This window comes from Apiospora phragmitis (genome assembly GCF_038363925.1).
Source record: "Apiospora phragmitis strain CBS 135458 chromosome Unknown utg000004l:1.0-3135199.0:1.0-3139288.0, whole genome shotgun sequence".
Taxonomy (NCBI): domain Eukaryota; kingdom Fungi; phylum Ascomycota; class Sordariomycetes; order Amphisphaeriales; family Apiosporaceae; genus Apiospora; species Apiospora phragmitis.
In genome coordinates, this window is record NW_027117402.1 from 3094866 (window position 1) to 3115248 (window position 20383).

Below are 20383 nucleotides of genomic sequence, written 5' to 3' on the forward strand. Positions count from 1 at the left end.
TCCGTGGCTTATTACAACGTCGCCAAGCACGAACTCTTGCCCATTCTGGCCAAAAGGGACAACGCCGCAAAATTCAGCGACCAGTGCGTCTTGAAAGGAGACTTCGTAGATTGAGGGAAGAGAAGGTGAGTCCAGAGCAAGCTCACGGAGAAAAGGTATTTGTATGTCCGGGTGGGCACGTGATTCCTGTTTTGATATAGTGTGTTCGGAACGAAGTTCTATATTGCTAGCGGGAGTGGTATGGGTATACGTACAAATCAACCACATTTGAGCGTTATGGGTGACACGGCAATTGCGTGTGTGAAATGGGTTGACGATCTTTGGTTCGCCAATCTGGAAAGACTTCCTCGAGCCGGTTTGTTGCGACGGTGCCGGCCACGACCGTACGTCCCTGCTTTGCTATATGCACCAATATGTGCATGTTGTATAAACAAGTTAGTTCACCTAAGATTATTGCCGTCATCCGGGCGTCATGCAGGAGATGCTTGAAGCTTAGGGAAGCCCTAAGCAGATTTGTTGCGTCTTGTATACTTATGCCTTGCAAGTAAATCTCGCTCCCTTCAGCCACAGCCACAGCAACGCTGGTTGACCACGGAGTCATGTTCAACAAGCCGGAATCGCGCTTTGGCAGGTGGTCGCGAAGTCTTCGAGGCGATTTGAGTACCATCTCTGCATCATCTGCATTATCGACAATCAAAACCCACTTTCCTGCAGGTTCCGAGCTTAAATAGTTGCGCACTGTTGACCTGGGGTCCTTGTCCTCGGGCTTGATCACGATCCTCATGCTCCTGGCGATCTCGAGATAGGCCTCTTCCAAATTTTCTTCACGTATGCCGGGACCCCAAAAGGGAGACTTCTGGCACGTTATCCTCAACCCAGTACGCGAAGTGGAGGGCAAGCTGGGTTTTGCCCACGCCACCGAGTACAGTCATAGCAAATGTGCGACAGCTGTGAAGCACAAACAATAGGTATCTTCTCGAGTTCCTCAAGTACATCCTCCCTTCTAGTAAACTTTAAGTTTCGAAGAAAAGGAAGCACAACGACACGTGCTATATTCGGTTCCATCGAAGTTAGCACATACTAGTTCTTCAAGGGCGAGCAATTTTCTTGATGTACTTGAAGGTTCGGCCGCGTGTTCGAGGGTAGACTGAGGCTCTATTAAAATCAGCGAAGCCTGCCGACACCTTACACGAGAAGTGCCACAGAGATGTGGGTGTGGAAGAAGCGGTGAGAGCACATAACCAGATACTCTCATAAGTACTGGCGCTCCAATAGGGGTGATGATGTAACACCGTAAAGGCAGCCCATTCATTGGCAAGGGTCAAGGGTCAAGTCCAATTGAAACTGGTGCATCTACTTTCTGACTTGTCCATCAAAAAACTCTACCAAATCATCTGGGGGTGGATGTGCTCCCAGGGCAAAACATCGCATGGCTACCTCAGTAGGTACTTGGGCAAAAGCAAATTCCAATAACTCCGTCATCCATGTGATCTGTCCATTAGTCCATCGACTTCCTAACGATATGTCATGAGTAATCCCTTGATAGACCACTCTGCATGTACGCATATCCCTTCGCAGTAGCTTCCAGAATGTTAAAGCTGATACCAACTACCGAGTACTTCTGCCGAGAGCCCAAGAGGCGAGACAGTTCCAGCTCAATATCCGAGCATCAACAAGTGAGGACCACCGCCGTCACGCTGAGGCACGGGCTTGGCCATAGGTGGCCGACGGCTGTCGGCGCGAGGGTCGAGCACAGGTGGTCGCCAGATCAGGTTCTGCCAGCTGAAACCACTTCGTAGGTAATGATGGTCGCGGCGACTGAGCGTGAGCGGTCCGGCCTGGCATTTGATGTGGACATGGAAGCTGATTGGGGAACTGCTGAGGATTTGGTCCGGAAAATCCAGGCACAAGGTAAAGGGCAACTGAATGGTCGTTTCGGCAGGGGAGGTGGTAGTGTTGATTCTGGCGGCGAGGTCGGCTGCAGCCCGGTGCAGGTAGTGGACAGACTGCGTGGGAGTGGCTCTATTGTCGTGGGACTCGTCCAGGCCCCAGACGTTGTAGTAGGCCGAAATGCCGACCGAAAGCTGCTTGTAGGGGCCAGCACAAGCAGGGGGCTGCGGGACATTGAGGACGCCGTTGTTCAGCGCATGGGTGCCGACAGCGCCTATGGCGAAACCCGCAGCGAAGAGGGCGAAGGTAAATATACGGAAGAAAACGGTCGGTGAAAGAAGGCCATAGGCATGGGCGCAAAGCGAGCAGAACCAAGATTGGAGAGACTGTAATGCATGACGAAGCAAGTTAGACCAAATCGAGCTAACAGAGATAATGGGGGAAAGCAATCACTCACCATGTAAACACTTCGCAGATGCGAACCTAAAGCCTTGGCCTGGGCGACAGCAGCATCGCTGCAGGCCAGGACCTTGCGAGTGGCGGCTCGAAGACAGAGGAAGGGCTTGTGGCAGGCGACCAGGGTGTAGAAGACGGCTTCGATGCTGAGATGGAGAAGTAGGTTGCTCAAGACGAGGAACCAGTGGCAGATCGAGTACTAGACGATCTGGAGTCGGCTCAGGTGCTTCTGCTGCTTCTTGGACGAAGTCCGCTTGGCTCGGCTAGTGATCGGCTTGGAAGGCTTGCATGCTGTTGTAGTAGTAGTAGCAGCAGAACCAGCCCGATCCAGAACTTGCCAGTCATCGTCCTTGTCGGCGGCAGACGATCGAATGAAGGCCATGGCGAAAGGTCGGCTGATTGGGAGATCGGACGTGATGGGTGGGAGATGGCGTGGCAATACGTGACGATGAGTGTGGTGGAAGTTGCGCAGTGGAGGTATGATGGTGATGGAAGCTGGAGATGGTAGAAGGTGAGATGGAAGTGTGCCGAGGCAGGACTACATGTAACAAATGATCAGTTTGATAGAAGGTCGAGGCAGGGCAGCGGTTGGCGCTTGTTGGTGGGGGATCTCTTTAGTGCCCCACCAACTAACTTACTTTACTGACTGACTGACTGCTGAAAGCTGACATTTTCGGGGCGTGTTTCACTGCCCAATCGGAGTGCAGCCTGGCCTGGATTGATCTCAATTGCTGGGTAAGGTGAGTTTAGGTACCGCCTGAGGGCCACTAGCGGAAGCTCTCTTTCGCAGGCCCAACACCACCACATCTTATTTGAAATCATCACCACACTAACCTAACCATACACCTTCACTTCCAAACCCTCCAACGTTTCCTCTGCGTGGTCGGCTTTTCGAACTGTGTAACACACCTCATTAAGCAATACGATTATGAAGGCTCTGCTTTTCGGTAAGTAAAAGCTCATTCCCTTTACTTTCACAAGATGCGCAGGACAGCGTCTAAGACTTCAATATTGCTTTGCAAGATTAGCTCTCTCCGCTTGTCCCTCATCCCAGCATTGCTTCAACTTGTTCTGCGTGCTTCACCCTTTCAATTTCACATCTTTCTAGTATTCCTGACAAGCCAGAGAGCCCGCCAGACCCAGCATCCTCTGTTCCTCTCCTTGCAACGTAGCCGAATTACGTGTCGATCACACCAGATCCCAATGTACATTACTGCTTTTCAGCTTTGCCTTTCCTTGCTTCGTTCTCCTCTTCCCACCGCCAAGCTGCCTACTTCGAGTCCTTTCGACATCGCGATACTTGGGCTGGTCTTCTCTTGCTAACGCCGTCGACGAATTAGCACGCCAGTGCTCGGCACCTCTCCCAGCCAGCGGCTGCTCGAGCGTCTTCCCCACCAACAGCGCCCACAACGAGACTTGGCCATGAAGAGACCCGACAGAACACACTTTCCAAGGACACACCCCTCAAGAATACTTCGCCCGGCGTCGCCAGTCGCCTCAAGAAGATGCCCATCCTCCTCACCCCTCCCGTATCTAGCTTTTGCCCGTTACTGGCAGTGACAAGAACCTCAACACCGGCCAAATTCAATCTGCGGCCTCATTTGAAGCTAATCACTCCTCTGCGCTCCATGAAGGCGCCTGTGCCCTGCACCCTGAAGACAGTTCCGACGATTCCAGGTGGGCGACCCGAAGCACCTTGGGTCTCTTGTTCCCAGTCTCGGTGAGAAACAGCAGTATCGTGGCGAGACCATACCCGATAACTCTCTACTTTTGAGGAGCCTCTTGGCCGCTTCTTACATAACTTTGGTAAGTTCTTATATAACCTTGGTCACTTTTCACACAATCTGAAAGAATGGTCTGGCGGACTTGAATACAACCAGCGCGGCGAGGAGATACAGAACCGAGCAGGACCTTGTATCAGGCTGAGCTCTGTCACGAAGTATTTGCACCCCACGTTCCATTCACACTTTCCATCTTTACTCTCCAGCGCAGCGCCACGACGCATACCAATACGTACCCTTACAGTTTGTTGCGACAATTTCTGATCAGCGCGCGCGTGAGGTCATTATGATCAGCTCGGTGTAAGCTTTCATCTCATACCAGATTTGCATCATTTGCACACCTTTTTATCGTTTGCAATTTCTCGCTAACTTTTATTGCAACTAGCAGTGCGAGGATAATATGTTAGAGGGAGAAGCCCTACATGCATCACGCCGCCGATTTTCGGCACCTGTATCATGAGGCTTGGCCCATCGAGGATCACACGAAGCCTGGTTGGAACCCGTGTGATGCGTACATGCTGTACGTCGGGAGTAAACCCCACGATGCACCGGGGCCTGGTTCAACAAGTCTCAGCCCATCGGAGGCACCCACTGAGACTAATCTCAAGCTTTGTGACGCGTACAAGTTATACGTAATGCTGAGCGACGCTACACACCCGTCGCTCTCCCAGAAGGAACTGAAGGCAGGAAGAGACATCAAAGTGTTCTTCGACCCTAAGTCTAGTAAGGGCAACGACCTGGACTGCTGGACCGGCAAGATCATCTCGGTCGACGTCCCCGTCAACTTCCGAGGGTCGGCAGAGGCGTTTCGGCACAACTGGCTCCTGGCCCGTAAGTTATCTCCAACCCACCCACTACCCACTGCTTCTTAGTGACGTGTCTTTTTCTCCAGAGATCTACCGCCCGAACTCGGACACAGGGAAGACCATGGCGGACAAGGCCATGCCCTCCGAAAAGGAACTGCGCGCCAGCATTCCGCCCTTCATAGTCTTTCTTGGACTTGGGGATGTGGCCAGCAAGTCCAAGGACCTGTTCACGTCGGTCCGCTACCATCTGGGTTTGGAAGGGTGGACAACCCCGACGATAACCACTTAGTGGAAATTGCACTCCATACCAAGTCTGAGAAGGAGCCCAACCCCAACTTGGTGGACGCACTCGACCCCTTCTACGTGTAGCCGGATGCAGCCAACAAGCTCGCCACCTCATGCATACCATCTTGACTGGCCACAGCCTGCCTCGCGAGTGGGCGGTCAAGCGAGACTGGACCGACGGACCAGCCGGCGCCGACATGTTCTCCGATGGGAGCGTCGGTACCAGCGACGAGATCACCCAGGTCATGAAGCAGGTCTGGTGTGGTGTTCTGGCGCTGCAGGGCCCCCCAGGCACGGGAAAGTCCATCTTCACGGCCAACCTGCTTGTCCGCCGCGCAGTGTCCGGAATAAGGTGTGTCGCCAGGACGCATAGCAACGGGGCTTGCGGCTCCCTGGTTGCGAAGCTTCAGGATCGCATTTGCATGCTAAAGCCTGGGTTCAAAGTGCCCATTTTAGTACACTTTCAGCACCAATCATCTCGTGCATACGAGATGCTGAAGCACGTGAAGAGGTGCATCGCCAATGGCAATCGGCCCATAGAGTAGAAGTTTAGCAGCCAGTCAGCCAAGGCGGCCAATTGGCAGTTCCGGGGTAGCTCTGCCTACTGGACTATGCTCTTACTCGGCTACGTCAACCTGCAGAAGGAGGACAACAAGAATAACGATGCCGCCGATACGGTGTTGAGACAAGACAAATACGTCTCCAATGCCGTCGGCCGAGTCTGCGCCCTCCTCGCCACCCCGCTCTGGTGGAACTGCCGCAATCACAGCAAAGCTTTGCTTGCGAAGTTCAGCAGCCAGTCAGCGAAGGCGGCAAATGGCCCGTTCTAAGGGAAGTTATGCCGCGAAGTGTTGCTGCTGGTAGCTCTTGCTCTGCTATCGACCCTCTGGGTGCATCAACGCTTATACCGTGCAAGTGGATGGAAGTAGTGGAGTAAACGGGATAAACGAAACGGGCGAACGTAATCAACGCTCAATTATTCCGTGCGGGTGGATGCCACTATTGGAATGACCGGAATAAACGAAAGGGGTGAGGAAAAGGATTAATACCTACCTAGGTACCCAGATCATCTGATAACTGTCGGATCACAGCAAAGGCCCCAGCATGATGAGACCAACACCAGAGTCTTCGGTGACCTCCTCACCGGCGCCAGAGGCCAGACTCCGCAATGTATTGGAGACAGGCTGGTGGAGTGCACAGACGTACGCACCGCCGATGAAATCTTCCAGCACATGATCGACAAAGGTCATCTGGATATGGCTCTGGCTGCTGGCTTCGTCGGGCGATATGGTAACGATGTCGACGGTGGACGAGACCTGGCCGATCATATCATACCTATGTCGAGCCGTGAGTTCCAGACGGGACTGCTGCAGCATCTGTTAGCCAATGGCCCGGTTCCTCTGTTCAGCTTTGACAGGCCTCAACAAGTAAGTACTCTGTTTCACAGCTCATTATGTTAGTTTCGTAACCAACTAATATATTTTCAGCAGGTCGAGGACGATAGTTAATGGAAGCCATACCCTAGGACGAGAGGGTTCGGTCGATTTCCCGCCAGCACCTGGCCCCATTTAGCAGCACGTGCTGCCTCAGCAGCCTTTGGCCCCTCAGCAGCAGCCTTTCGCCGCTCAGCAGCATTTGGCCGCTCAGCAACATGTGGCTCCCCAGCAATTGCTTCCACTTATCAAGGTCGAAGGTCTTGATGAAGACGTCGAGATGCCCGATGCAGGCCCCTCCAGATACAGCCCTTGATCGCGATCTCTCCCCCTGCCAGACCAGGGCGCTTTGTTAGATGCTCCGCAGTGCTCAGACGATGGGGCGCAAAGCGAAGCCCCAGTTGAACTGCGTCCCTTTATGCAGACAGCCCATTATGGTCGCCATGCGCGTAGCATAACAAAAGTCTTGGAGCTGAACGTTGTACTTCACATGCCGGAGGACCCCGAACACAGTCCCTTCCGCTTGTTTAAGCATCATTTACTGGTGCAGGGCCTCAGTCTTAAGAACGTGGATCGTATCTTACAGTCGAACGGCAAGAAGAGGGTAGACGTTGCTCGGAATACGAGGAACAACCACAAGTCGCCTCGGATAGCCCTGAAGGACTCGTTGCCGCTGCTGGAGCCGGCTTTCATGCTTGCCCGCATGTTCTTCCTCGTGCAGAGCACCCCTGTGCAGGCCGACGGACCACAGGTCCCCTCTATTGAGTATTGAGCGGGATCTCGTGAATAAGTGCAATCATGCGAGGTAGGAGACGGGCATCAGGCCAATGGTTGTATGTTCCGAGACGTCTGTGCAAATATTCCGCCGCATCCGCCAACTCATCGCGGAGGATGAGCAGAACGACCCACAAGGCCCGAGCGGAGAAGGTCGCATGGAGGACAAGAGGCTCGCTCGAGCCATTGACAAGTTCGTCACGCGTGGCGGCTTTGCGCCATACTAGCGCGATAAGTGGAAGAACGTTCGCCTGTTGGGACAGAGTCTTGAAGAAGTTACCGACGCCAAAGGTAACGGTATCATCGCCGTCCTCCCCCTATGGGAGATCTTCCACGCCATGGGAGGAGGTGAGCCATACCGGATGTATAGTTTGGCTGTCACGCGGTCCATCTTGGACATCATGGGCCAATCTCGTAGCTACTCGGACTTCGTTAAGGATGTCTGTGCCGGTCCGGGGAAGACTTTGCTTGAGCGCATGACCCTGACTCACTTTGAGATCAAGCAAAACTCATTTCAGATAGGGCAAACTTATATTGAGATTGAGCAAACCTATTTTGAGACTAAGCAAACTTACTTTGAGATTAAGTAGCATTATTAAGATATACTGCCATCCATTATAACTTACAAAAGCATGCCCACTACTCTCTGGGACTAGCCGTCATCCCCACCATCTTCGAAGTCGTTGACCACAGCCGTGGCAGATTAATGCGATATTCCCCATTGGAATTCACTTGCACGTTCGTGTGGATGCTTTCATCTTGGACAGTCCAAACCCCGGTGCCTTTCTCGCTGCAGACAATATCGTGGCATTGCCGACAGGTGAGGTGGGCGACGACGTGGGTGGGGATGCTGCACCAGTGATATGGATATCTATAAGCTGCCCCTTTCCCATCCAATTTCGAGATAAGCTTGTGTAGTGTAGTGGCTATCACTCCAGATTCTGACCAACCATCAATATTCTGGCAACCCCTGTTCGATCCAGGGCACGAGCTGTTTTTTTTTTCTCTTTTGACTCTTTCGCAGACTGATTTGATTGATTTCATCACGAACACTTTCTGTTTTCTCTCTTTGATGAGGTCGAGTGAATAACCAAGCCACTGATGGGTAGCCATTCCAAGCAAGCTTGCATCCTCTGTCTCAGGGATATAGCATATGGCACCTCGCCGACCGAAACCTTCCGCTCCATTACCAAAGATGAGGCCGATGCTCCGTTGCTGTCACTAAGACTGTCTTCGGTTGAGAATGAGCCAAAGACTGCCGTGTCGCTGCATTGCTGTGAGAACACATCTGGGCTCACATGTACGGCTCTGCTTCTGATGCCGTCTTCTTGAAAACGTCAATAACTTCATTCAGGAACGTGGGCGTAGCCTGATCTAGGAGATACAGTGCAGATCGTTCTAGACAAGTCAGTCGTATCCGGCATTTGGAGGAATCGCATTCAGCCAGGGATAGGACTTCCGGCATATGAGGGCACTATTTCGCCAGGCGCAACGATACATGTACGCCCATCAACATAGATAGGACATCATCGTCAGAGAATCAGCGTGACTGTCAGCTGTTCCTGGAACAATCCGAGGACATCGCTGTTAGATCCTGATATACCGATGGTGCTTCTCAAGGCTCTGGTAGAGGAGGCGCAGTCTGCCCGTACGGAAATTGCAATCCCGACACGGCTCAAACTTGGGCCGGTCTGCCCGTCCACCTCGTGGCACACGGACGATGACACGATGGCGACGAGACCTGTGCACTCTTACTGGTGGGAATTGCTCCGTCGGAAGAATTTCAGAGGACTCATCTCCCCTGAACTAGAGGCGGGTTGGGCGGCCAAGGCCCAGCCAGAAAGCTTGGGAGAGTTGCAAAAATAACCGACGAGGTTGAGACTGGTAACATTCTGAAATCTTATCAAGTACATGTTGCTGCATCTGCCGTGGTTGGACTGTTTGCTGATCATTATGTTGTCAGGTAAACAAGCAAGAAAGACAGAGATCTTTCTGGGCTGCCATCTTTCCGTAGTACAGTAAGCATCAGGGGCGGATCATGATGAGATCATGGATGATGGGTGGGGCCGATCGGGAGAGTGCCCGCTTCCTAAGTCAGGTCGAGCAATCAGAGCAGCCAAACGACTCGCTTAGCGTGCCGAACGACCCGGTGAGGCGGTCAGCCACTGGGCCGCTGGGCTGTGCTGTACCCCTGGAGCGGAGGACGGCGGGGAGCTGACCTCTTGGCTGGCCTCTTGTCTTCTGAACTGACAGCTGCTTGGGGTTGCAGGGTCTTCTAGGCACCAGCGACGGCGCAAAGTTCAATGGATCGATAATGGGCCGCATCTGAGCTGTCATCTCCTTCCAGTCAATACGAGATGAAATATACGAAACCGGCAGCTGGTGGTGGGCGGGGAGAGACGAGATGACGGCCCCTGACAGGACGCCAAGCCACTGCTGAAGGCCATCCATTCCTTCTTGTCCTTACGGAGGGGTCAAGTGCTTGGTACTAATAAGAGGCGCGATCGCGACAAGCTTTTCTCGCACCTTTCTCTCGTCACGCCGCGCTACCTACCCAGTTCAGTCCTTTTGCCTCAACAAGTCTACATACATCCAGTCACTTGCTTCCTCCTTTAGTCAAGATGCAGTTCTTCTCCGCCCTCGCCCTCCTCGGCGCCTGCGCCGTCGCCCAGGCCGCGACCTTCGTCGGCTGCTCCTCGACGGCGGTGTCGTCGTACAACTACACGAGCCCCTTCATGAGCTACGGCGCGTGCGAGAACGCGTGCAAGCAGGAGGCGTGCGGCGCCCCCACGGCCATGGCCATCTCGGGCACCCTGTGCCACTGCGGCAAGCTGCCGGACCAGAACGACCTCGTCGACGAGGCCCTGTGCGACACGCCGTGCCCCGGCTTCGACCAGGACAAGTGTACGTTTCCCTTTTCGTAGTAGTGGTGGTATCGATTTGCTGACTTGATTTGCGTCCCTGCAGGTGGTGGTGAGAACACGTTCTCGATCTTCTCGCTTTAAATCGGCGGGACACGCCGGAATGGGTAGATTGTTGGGTGAGAGGCCTTGGTCGGCGGTATGAACTGGACATGATTGATGGACAAGTCTACTGTCTGGCAGAACATTCACATGGGGGCTGTACACAGTTGTAATTGCGTTTGTATATCTAATACGCAATTTCAATGAAAGACGACGACGTAGTAAATAGTTACTTCAGAAGCTCAGATCTCAGTTGAATGCTACATACATGCTAACATGCATGCTGAACATGGGTGCATGTGGCCCAAGGAGGCTGTTGTGGCTCAAATGTGGCTAGTGTGGCTAATAAATTAGAAAGGCTCTCGATTGAGATCTGAGCCAGCAACTGGATGTTAGTCGTGAAGGCCGAAATAAATCGAGAAAGTCGCCACTTTCACAACCCGAAAGCACACCTAATCTATATATAAAAGGCATTTCAAGGATGGGAATTAATAGGAGATTATTTTACGCTTTTTTTAATTCAATGCGACCAGGGCAAAGCTGTTTTCTAGGCGAGTGGGCGTTCATTTGAAGGCCTACTCGTCCACCGTTTTGTCGCTAGAGGTCCGATGAGCCCCAAACCGGTATCAAAACATTCGCCTTCCTAAGGGCTACGTCCGACCGTTTTCCAATATCTGATCGGGTCAGATTTGACTAAGTTGGACCTGGTGATGGTGAAAGTGTTAAGCTGTATATACACGCTTACTAAAAGGCCCAGTTGTTGGCTCAGACTGCTGCTGGCGCAGCCAATAAAACTAAAGCCACACTAGCCACACTAGCCACACTGGCCACACTAAGCCAACTGCAGTCTCCAGCGGTACCTGCATGAGCCCCTCAACAATCCTGTAAATGAATTGATGATCAGTGATCAACACCCCGCTAAAAAAAAGCACTCGAGTCCATCAAGTCCACCGCCAACGCGCAACTTCCCTGACTCGAGCACTCCGACCGCAGCAACAATCACTCGAAGCAGCGACGATGTCACCAGGCGACAAAGACGGCAGCTTCCAATGATGGACTCCATTGCATGTCGGCCAGGGTCGAATGATGGCTTAGCCGCCTGCCATCTGCAGCTGGCGCGCCCATCAATCTATCCATCCCGACGTACATAGTTCATGTCTTCACTTCAGCATCAGCATCAGCATCAGCATTTGCATCTCTACTTCCAAGCCAATCCGCCCGCTCGAGCAACAGCCAGCAACGAAGTCGACCAGATCCTCATCGTCATCGCGATCCCGCTTCTCAATTGCACGAGACTGCCTCCAGTCGACTACATTCTCCGACCGAGCTGACGCAGCTTACGCAGACCCATACCCCTCCTACTCATCATCCGCCACTCCCAACGCAATAGCTGCCCCCGAACCCCAGCGGCTGCAGACAAAGGGGAAGGTCACATTGTCGTACCCGGATTGGACGAACCCACACGACCGCAGCCGCGGCAAGGAAGACGCCGAGGACATCCAGAACACCATGGCCCATTTATGCAACCAACTAGAGCAACTGGTGCGCAACAAGGAGGCTCTCTTTGAGCAGGAGAGTGCTATACTCGACATGGGTGTTGAGGTCGCCGAAGCAAGCGTCGCCGAAGCGCATATGCGGGCGAACTCTTCCTATTGGACACATATCTATGGTTGGGCACAAACCGAGGTCAAGATAGCTACGATGAGGCAGGCATTGGAAAACGCAAACCGGGAATTGGACGCGGCGAAGAACGCCCTACGCCGCCACCCGAAGCCGGGCCATGAGCCACGTTATGAGTTGGCCGGTCTCCACGCCATGCTGGACACGATGCGGCTGGGTCCGGCACGGTTCTACTGGCTGTTGCGGTCGCATGCCATGTTCGCCAGCCTGCTACAGCAACATTCCTTGGCCATCAGGCAACAGCAGGAGTCGCAGAGTGGTCAGACGGGTAGACATGACCAGGATCAGAGAGACATGAATTCTGCATCACTTCAGGAGTAGGCTATGGTAGATGGAACGGAACCGGGGGCGGTACTTTAATGGTTTTAAAAGCTTGTTGTTGTTGTTTTCTTGAGCATTAGATACCCAGCGTTGCTTTGGCTTGATTAGCGATAGTCATTCAAGAGTTTAGAGCATAGTCACCTATGACTTTTTCCATTCCATTCCTTTCCTTGGCAATTGTTTCCCGTCTTCTGCATTGTGTGGATTGAACCACAAGGAGACGTCGCCGCCCCCATTTTACACCACCTAGGCCCTCGAAGTCGCAATCCCTGGGTCAGTGTTCTTCGCTTGCGCTTATCAACCGGGTTTCCGTAGATCCCATTTGCGCATCACGAGTCACATGTTGACCAGGCCTAGCCTGATTGCGAGACACTGCGATGAAATGTCGCCCCCATGCTCGCGCTCTGCGATATTTCCTGCGGACCACGTAACAGTGCCACGCCGTCGTATCGTCTGCCCCGTTTCCCCGTTGACTACGTGGGAAGTGATTCGATCATGGAGCTCGACTGCGTCGCCCGTCACTTTCAATCCAACCAGCTACCTTGCAGGTCATGGATTTCCATGCATGCCTTCTGTGAGGGACCTCTGAGTTACAATCGGCGCCGCCTTGCAGAATCATGGCTCGGCATCGGCATGGCCACCTCCTCGTGAGGGGAACGGTACTCAAGTCGTCCACCACCGCTGACGAGGCGTTGAACCTAGGCGACACTGCCACCGACGACCGCGAAGTGGGTGTCGGCACCAATGACTTCAGTTCCTAGGTATAAGGAGGCCTACAAAGCGGCGACGAAGCATTCCGACAACGTGATGCTGATGATGGCCGCGGGGGAGGGCAGCGATCTCGAGACGCAGCTGCCCCAAGACGAGGAAAGCACCTCGTGTACTCCTGTCCCCCTTGACAAGGGCAGCTTCATCGTTTACATAAGGACTTCTTCGCGGTTTCCACGACAAGATTCCCTTCTCTCTCCCTCCTTCGCATTTGCAGAAATCTTGCTTGTGCACCAGTGGCTCTGACTAACTGCAACCGTTTGTTTGTCAGCCCCTTTCTACTACGGGAAGCTCGTGGGCATGACACTAGAAGGGCCCAACTCCGTGGTGATCTTGAAGACGCACAGCGACACAACTAGAAGACAAAGTACGTGAAGGCCAACCGCCATTTGTGGCTCATCGACCGGTGGTGGGAGAACAGGGGTGTGCCCACCTCGCCATGCCTAAAGCCGAGAAAAAGGACTTCCGTGCGGGCGACCGTTTGAGCCAGGGCAAGGACGATGTTACTGACAGAGAAGGGCGAGTATGAAGGGCAATTGAGGAGGTAGATTGCAAGTAAGGTATGCCATCTCCGTCCCCATCCATTCATTCCTCGCAGTAGATTCTTGTCTCCGAGGGACACCTTCATTTGCCCATATTACCGACCCAAACGTGCCTCCTTTCAACCTCATTTGGCGGGCATGGCTACTTGGCTAGCACCTCGCTCGATCCGAACATACTTGGACTCGGGGGGCTAAAAGAACGCCCTCAAGTGCCAGCGATCCGTGGTAGCGCCTGGAGGACTAGAAAGCTGAACGACTCGCCATGCCTGTCAAAAGGATTTTCCAGTGCTACTAAAGTCTACCTGCTCTTGAGGGCTATGTTAACCAACAGGCACGGGGACTTCGGGGACTTCTATGTAAAGATTAGCATAAGAACGCCAAATCTACTTGAGTATATGTGATTCTTTGTCAAACCGACGTCGATATCTTTACAATGGTCTTTAATGATGATCTTTGTTGGACGGGAAATAACAAAGCTCCCCTTGTGTTTCCAAAACAGACGCTGGCTTGCGACAAAACTATTGTTAGCCGAGTATCACATCCAATGTTATTTGCCCCTGATTGCACCCGCACCAACACAACTTACCTGTTTTGCAGCCACAGGATAGAGATGGAAAATCAATATCATTGAAATCGACAGTAACAGGCGCCATGTTGCCAAAACCTCCGGCTATACACGAGTTCTCTCTGTGTATATAAGGCATGGTAGGCCACCAATTCTTATCCATCTCAACTCATCACTCAACCCAACACACCACAACCATAACACACCCGAAAGTCTTTAGACACTAACGCTTTTCCGACTACAAGTTTCTACCAATCTACATCGACAGCATGGTTCTAAGAAGACTCCTCGAGTCTTACTCGAGTATTGCTCCTCGCTACAGCGCGGTGGCCTATCTCACCTCTCTCATGGAGCAGACTTCTCCCCCTTCTGCCACAGTATGGACGGAGCCCACAAGCGTTTCAGCAATCCCAACACAGTCACCGCTGCTTTCGGATCCTGTATGGGCTGTCGCCCAACCGGCAAGGCTTCCTGTCACAGCCGCTGAGTCAGCTCTCCATTCATATGCGGAGCTGGCCCTGGCCCAGCTCGCCCTGCTCTGGGCGAACATGGTGAAGATTTGGTTCGACGGGCCGTGGGAGACCATCTGCTCGTTGCTCTCGATGCTCTACCACGCTTTCGACAAGGTATGTCTCCAGTCCCGCTTCTTCACTCACTACTTCCTCCCCCTCCTCTGCCTCTGGCTGATTTACCGCGCCTTCCGCCTCGTCAGTGATGGTTACGAGGCCTACCTCGACCTGGGCCGCGGCGGCACCCCGTCCACCTTCAAGGGCTGGATCCGCACCCTGCGCCTCAAGCACACGGCCCGCCTCGACGTCCTGCAGCCGCCGCGCATCCCACCCTTCCTCGACCTCTACCGCGGCCGGCTCTTCGAGCTGGCCCCGCGCCTGGGCCCGCGCCCTACGATGAAGGGTGTGGCGCCGCAGCGGCAGGCCGACCAGAAGGCGTCTCCCTCGACCTTCTTCCGTCTCAGCAACATGTTGGCCGCCGAGGCCCAGGCCCACCCGCAGCACCTCCGCATCGCCACGTCCTTCCTCGAGGGCCACCTGCAGGCGCTGCGCAAGGTCGTCCCGGAGGGCCAGCTCATGGGTCCCGACGACAAGAACGGCGCCTGGGAGCATGGCGGCGAGATTGCGCACCCGCACCGCCTCGACAGCTCCATGCACGTTGTCCTGCACCCCGAGGACGTCCGGGCTGTCATCGAGGCCGGCTGGGGTGAGCGTCACCCGCTGGCGATCGCCACTCCCTTCTGGAAGTGGCTGCACCACAAGTGGGAAAGCAACCGCCGCCCCGTGCCCGAGTACCTGGTAATCCTCTACGCGCCCCGGACCGCCCGGGACTACGAGGTCTTCAACAGCATCATCCAGGCCGCGGTGTGGTTCGCCACGGGCGGCGAGGTCTATCCCATCGACGAGAACACGTACCCGTTGGCGGAGGATGAGCCTCAGCAGTAAGAGACTTTTGTCTCTGAAACCCCTCCCCATCTTCACCATCTATGATTTTGCGAAGTAGTTTCTAGCCCGAGCCCTGAGTTTAAGTGGTGTCTAGAGCTATGTTTTTGTTTTTGCGGAGTGGCGTCTTTTGGCACACTCATTTGTTTTATCTGTTTTCGTGGCAAGAAGCCCTAGCACTAGAAAAGAAGAAAAGAAAAAGGAAATGTTTACCCAGAACTTGCATTCCCCTCGTGACAACGTGAAACTCCATCTCATATATTGAATTTACCTTAAGTCTGAATGTTGATGACATGTACTCCCAAGACGCCTCTTGTATCTTCCATAGGACACTGCAGCCATTTCAAACCATTCCAAGTTCCCATATTGTCTTGGTGACCATCGCCGCCGGCCAACCGGGAGACGATCTTCTCCTGCTCGGAGATCCGAGCTGGGCAGTTCCAAGAATATCAGTCCGATGTGGGAATCTTCCTTGTTCCGCTGGATGTGGGCTGGAAGATGGTCTCTCGCAACACAGCGACGCTGAAGAGCAACGCATGGCATCAAAGCTCTTGTCGGCCTCTGGTGGCCTGATTTGGCACATGCCGAACATGACCTCAGCAGCCTGCACCGTTATATTCAACGACCAGCACACTGGGACTGCCCCAAACGCCAATGCCTCAGTTGATCATCTCCTGGCCTTTGCCAACGCTCCCGGTGCACCTTGATCCGGTCACAGCCCCGTCCGAGACTCGGACCTCGTCGCCTGCCAGATCGTGCGGGGGCGTGAGCCCGCCACCAACAACTTCGTCAACTCCTGCGCCGTGCTGTAACCTCTAGATACGCATGAGGTGGCTCGAGCTTCGGGCTACGGCCGGTTCTCACGCCAAGTAGGGCTACGCGGTCTGTGCAGAGTCAGGAGAGAAAAAGAAGCAGGGCTTGGCCCGGCATCCGGGCTGCCATCCGAATTGGTAGGGGAAACCAGAAGAAGGAAATCAACGGCCAAATATCTCGGGCGAATGGGGCCCCCGGGTCCTCCGTGCGCATCACCCCGGGCGTGCGTTTTCCACATTGCCAAGAAAGGTGGATTCGGGTATTCCGTATTAGACCCTCACATTTTCGAATTCGGGATTGGAGATGAGGGCTGTTGGTCCGATATTCCCGGTCTGTTCATCTCGCTACGAGGTCCATCGTACTTTACTTTGGAGTTGTTCAGGATTTCACTTCACTTGCCTACTACTGGAGAAGAGTCACGGTTAACCAAACAGAAGAGCAACTACATAGACATGATACCGCGCGCTACACACCCAGCCGTCAGAATGCATAGTGTGTGTTCCTCTGGGCATCCGCCCTCCACGTAATATAGCAGCATGACTCGCGTTTAACCGAAGATCAGCCAATGTATCAACCTTCGCTTCTTAGCTCAAGGATGACAATTTCTGCCAACAAGAAAAAGGGGCAAACTAAGAAGCTTCAATGTACCGTCATGTGGTGTACAAGAGAAAATATCAGGCAGAGCTGGAGGAAAGTGAGTGTGACAAGATGTCCATGAGCATCTCACAAATTTTATCTTGTCTTCACAATCAGGGCCATGAACTTTGCGTGACTTGATTGCACGATGTCAGATATCATGACCGAAACAGCTTATACAATTCTTTAGCTAGACCTACGGTATTCCACTGGGCAATTCAAGGGGCTGCCCCAACTCTCATCTTTGGTGATGGGCCAGGGACAGGGAAAGCTTTCACATGCCGATTGCAATATTGGAATATGGACATGCAAATCGGGTTGTTCCGGGATGACTTTGCATGCATATACGTTACCCCCTGAAAGTTTGTTAATTGACGAACACCGTTTCGGACTTCAGACAGAGTATCGACAGGCTATATTTGTGTAGGAAGTATATCGATGTCCTATTTGAAATATTAAAATATGGAGGATATAGTACCGTCACATTAACTAGTATACGTTTCAGTACGATAGAGGTATTGCAGACGCATGAAATACCTGTACAAGGGCTCTCACACAAGGATGCGATTTAAACAAACTTTCAAGGGGTAACGCTACTGGGGAGAGACCCATCAATAAAGTGACAAACGTGCAGCGGAGGTTACATTACAGGGTGGGTATAAGACTGGGTAGGTATAAAACTGGACTAGAAGAGTATCTACGCGCGCGTTCGTACGAAGCAGTTGGGTAATTACTCATCCAAATAGTGGTGCTCGTACGAAAAAAAGAGAGGGAAAAAGATAAGGAACGAGGCCACGCGTCACATCGTCCTCCCCCATCGCCCATTATTCAATCCCAAGGCGCAGTCTCGTCAAGTCGACCTTGGAATAAACAAGTGAATATTGTCTCAAGAGTCGCAGCACAATTAGGTAAGTCCATTGACACTGAAGTCACGATCGGAGGCCTTGGCCTCTCGCCGAATGGAGTAATCTGGTCCCCAAATTGATCTGGATCGTCTGCTCGGTGAGATGGAGATTATTGGTCCCATACTAGTGAGCTCGGACCAACTGGCGAGCTCACTGTATTGGAACGTTTGGCTGGGCTGGCGGTGGCACGGCCGCGGCCGGCTGACCGGATACGTCGCCGGCGTCAATTATTGACGACTTAGTGGGTGATACTGTAGTAATGGCCAACCGTCGATCAGCAAGCAGCCATTCTGGCCATCGGACCCTGTGACACGATTAACAAGACCACCCCCCCTGGTTACCCGAGCTCCTTGGCTACCATTTGGCCCTGCATGGCCCGGCGATTGGGTGCTGACGTGAGGTTGTCTTGGGTTACGTTTCAGGAACCGAACCACCATGGCAAAGAAGCCAACGAATGATATGGTCACTTGGCCATGCACTTCAGAGGAGTATTTTTTTTGGATAAGTCGACCACATGATCAGACTTTCCAAGTCCGTGAGCATCAAATGTAGGCAACAAGTAGGCTGCAAAAGCCATCACTTTGCAAAAGTCATCTCCGTAAGTTCTGTTACAATGCCAGGCTCGAATAAATCGATATTAATTACTTTTTGTTCACTATTACTGGATAGTCTATCTAATCACATAGGGAGAGATAGAAAACCCTAAAACAGCTTGGGATCCTCGGCGTACTTGGTCCACAACGGATGCTTCATCAGCCCTTCGAGCGCGCCGTTCTCCACGCCGACAATCATCTCGATGCCCGGCTTGTCGGGGCGGTCCGGCAGCACGATGTGGAAGCCGTGGCAGACGCCCACCGAGGGCGCCCGCATGGCCTTGCACCGGCCGCCCAGAGCCGGGCCCCATTCGAGGCCGTAGTACGTGTTGTCGCGCCAGTTCGAGGTGATCATGTTGCGGCCGGGCACGTCCAGGAAGACCTGGGGCGCGATGCGGTTTAGGTCCTCGACCTCCTCGAGCATGGCCTCGAGCTTGTGTACGACGTCCGGGTCCTCGCTGCGTTGCGCCACCGACTGGCGGCACAGTATAGCCAGGTCGGCCATCGAGGAATCTTGTACGACGCTCTTAAGGTCGTGGAAGACAGGCGCCCACGCCAGTAAGTTGCCGATCGTGTGCTTATGCAGGCCCGCACGCCGCCGCTCGTCGAGCGCGATGATGATGTGGGACGGCCGCTCCGGGTCCTCCTTAATGGCGGCCTCCAGGTCCGGGTGCTGCACCTCCATGACCACCTTCCACACTAGCGCGTTGAGGGCGTCGTTGGTCGAGACAAAGGTGGGAATGTCCTTCTTGCCCCGCAGAGTCCGGAGGTTCTCCTGCGTCGGCTGGCAGTCCTTCTTGAGCTGCTCGAGCGCCTGGGGCGAGAAGTGGAAGACGTTGGCCGAGTGGATCGGGGCCAGCAGCTTAGGCGGCGGGCCCTCGGGCGTGAAGGGCAGGATGATGTACTCCGGATGCGTCTCGATGCCGGGGGCGGCCGGGAGGTGCGCCCGCTGCGACTTGCTGAGCTTCTCACGTTCCTTCAGGAGTGCCTGGACGTCGACGGGATCCGCGACTGGCACGTTCTGCGCCTTGGCAATCTCCTCGGCCAGCACCCGGGTGAGCACATAGGCAGCCGTGGCGTCGGCCGCCGAGTGGAAGATGCCCATGCACAGTAGTAGGCCGCCCTTGATGAAATTGGCCTGCAAATAGGTCGTGTGAAACCAGAGCGCCATATCGTTGGCGTCGACCCAGATCCCGCGCGGGCAGGTCTTCTCCGGTGTCAGGAGCGCCATAGGATACTCCTTGGCCTTGAAGTCGGCAAAGCTGACAAAGTCCCCGTCCCCGCGCAGGTCCTTGACTTTGAAATCCTCGACCTCGCCCTCGGGGAAACGCCGCCACTCAAAGCGGCCGGGCTTACTGCTGCCGTCCATGACGGGGACCATCTTAAAGCCCGCTGGGGGGCAGCGAGCCTTCATGGCCACGTAAGCCTTCTTCAGAAGGGATGTGACATTATCACTGCAGTGCAAATGTTAGTATTGCCAAGGCCCAGGCCCAGAGTACTGTGAGAAGAGAAAGGGTAAAGAGGAACGCTCAACGTACATATCGTAGTTTTCGGGGAGCTCAAAGCACAGACCTGCCGAATCCAGCCCTTGGGCCCATGTGCTCTGTGTTGAGCAAGTCCGTGTGGGCGTACAGGTCGGGTGACGACATTTTGGCTCGCTAACGTCGGTAAAAAATGGAGTTGCAGTGAGTGCAGTGAGTGAGTGTAGTCTTGGGTAAAAG

At 53.8% G+C, this 20383-nt stretch overlaps 12 protein-coding genes across 12 annotated transcripts; 8 read left to right on the forward strand and 4 right to left on the reverse strand.

Moving 5' to 3' along the window:
• Nucleotides 1-1655: 1655 nt before the first annotated feature.
• PG994_004047 (uncharacterized protein) lies at nucleotides 1656-2728 on the reverse strand (the record flags this gene model as incomplete). Its single annotated transcript, XM_066855456.1, has 3 exons — nucleotides 1656-2276; nucleotides 2348-2492; nucleotides 2547-2728. 3 exons carry the CDS (start codon nucleotides 2726-2728, stop codon nucleotides 1656-1658), a joined length of 948 nt encoding a protein of 315 aa, XP_066719734.1.
• Nucleotides 2729-4549: 1821 nt separating this feature from the next.
• PG994_004048 (uncharacterized protein) lies at nucleotides 4550-5222 on the forward strand (the record flags this gene model as incomplete). The annotated part of the gene is made up of 2 exons (XM_066855457.1): nucleotides 4550-4958; nucleotides 5020-5222. 2 exons carry the CDS (start codon nucleotides 4550-4552, stop codon nucleotides 5220-5222), a joined length of 612 nt encoding a protein of 203 aa, XP_066719735.1.
• A 109-nt stretch (nucleotides 5223-5331) lies between these two features.
• On the forward strand, nucleotides 5332-5763 carry PG994_004049 (uncharacterized protein; the record flags this gene model as incomplete). The annotated part of the gene is made up of 1 exon (XM_066855458.1): nucleotides 5332-5763. One exon carries the CDS (start codon nucleotides 5332-5334, stop codon nucleotides 5761-5763), a length of 432 nt encoding a protein of 143 aa, XP_066719736.1.
• Nucleotides 5764-5829: 66 nt separating this feature from the next.
• Nucleotides 5830-6048, forward strand: PG994_004050 (uncharacterized protein; the record flags this gene model as incomplete). The annotated part of the gene is made up of 1 exon (XM_066855459.1): nucleotides 5830-6048. The coding sequence occupies one exon, from the start codon at nucleotides 5830-5832 to the stop codon at nucleotides 6046-6048; it is 219 nt and encodes a 72-aa protein (XP_066719737.1).
• A 255-nt stretch (nucleotides 6049-6303) lies between these two features.
• On the reverse strand, nucleotides 6304-6594 carry PG994_004051 (uncharacterized protein; the record flags this gene model as incomplete). Its single annotated transcript, XM_066855460.1, has 1 exon — nucleotides 6304-6594. One exon carries the CDS (start codon nucleotides 6592-6594, stop codon nucleotides 6304-6306), a length of 291 nt encoding a protein of 96 aa, XP_066719738.1.
• Nucleotides 6595-7141: 547 nt separating this feature from the next.
• Nucleotides 7142-7423, forward strand: PG994_004052 (uncharacterized protein; the record flags this gene model as incomplete). Its single annotated transcript, XM_066855461.1, has 1 exon — nucleotides 7142-7423. One exon carries the CDS (start codon nucleotides 7142-7144, stop codon nucleotides 7421-7423), a length of 282 nt encoding a protein of 93 aa, XP_066719739.1.
• Nucleotides 7410-8059, reverse strand: PG994_004053 (uncharacterized protein; the record flags this gene model as incomplete). Its single annotated transcript, XM_066855462.1, has 4 exons — nucleotides 7410-7742; nucleotides 7785-7915; nucleotides 7976-7995; nucleotides 8052-8059. The coding sequence occupies 4 exons, from the start codon at nucleotides 8057-8059 to the stop codon at nucleotides 7410-7412; spliced, it is 492 nt and encodes a 163-aa protein (XP_066719740.1).
• A 1987-nt stretch (nucleotides 8060-10046) lies between these two features.
• On the forward strand, nucleotides 10047-10430 carry PG994_004054 (transmembrane alpha-helix domain-containing protein; the record flags this gene model as incomplete). Its single annotated transcript, XM_066855463.1, has 2 exons — nucleotides 10047-10329; nucleotides 10393-10430. The coding sequence occupies 2 exons, from the start codon at nucleotides 10047-10049 to the stop codon at nucleotides 10428-10430; spliced, it is 321 nt and encodes a 106-aa protein (XP_066719741.1).
• Nucleotides 10431-11897: 1467 nt separating this feature from the next.
• On the forward strand, nucleotides 11898-12389 carry PG994_004055 (uncharacterized protein; the record flags this gene model as incomplete). Its single annotated transcript, XM_066855464.1, has 1 exon — nucleotides 11898-12389. One exon carries the CDS (start codon nucleotides 11898-11900, stop codon nucleotides 12387-12389), a length of 492 nt encoding a protein of 163 aa, XP_066719742.1.
• Nucleotides 12390-13133: 744 nt separating this feature from the next.
• Nucleotides 13134-13532, forward strand: PG994_004056 (uncharacterized protein; the record flags this gene model as incomplete). Its single annotated transcript, XM_066855465.1, has 2 exons — nucleotides 13134-13269; nucleotides 13429-13532. The coding sequence occupies 2 exons, from the start codon at nucleotides 13134-13136 to the stop codon at nucleotides 13530-13532; spliced, it is 240 nt and encodes a 79-aa protein (XP_066719743.1).
• A 1001-nt stretch (nucleotides 13533-14533) lies between these two features.
• On the forward strand, nucleotides 14534-15718 carry PG994_004057 (uncharacterized protein; the record flags this gene model as incomplete). The annotated part of the gene is made up of 1 exon (XM_066855466.1): nucleotides 14534-15718. The coding sequence occupies one exon, from the start codon at nucleotides 14534-14536 to the stop codon at nucleotides 15716-15718; it is 1185 nt and encodes a 394-aa protein (XP_066719744.1).
• Nucleotides 15719-18771: 3053 nt separating this feature from the next.
• PG994_004058 (uncharacterized protein) lies at nucleotides 18772-20311 on the reverse strand (the record flags this gene model as incomplete). The annotated part of the gene is made up of 2 exons (XM_066855467.1): nucleotides 18772-20116; nucleotides 20235-20311. 2 exons carry the CDS (start codon nucleotides 20309-20311, stop codon nucleotides 18772-18774), a joined length of 1422 nt encoding a protein of 473 aa, XP_066719745.1.
• Nucleotides 20312-20383: the final 72 nt, after the last annotated feature.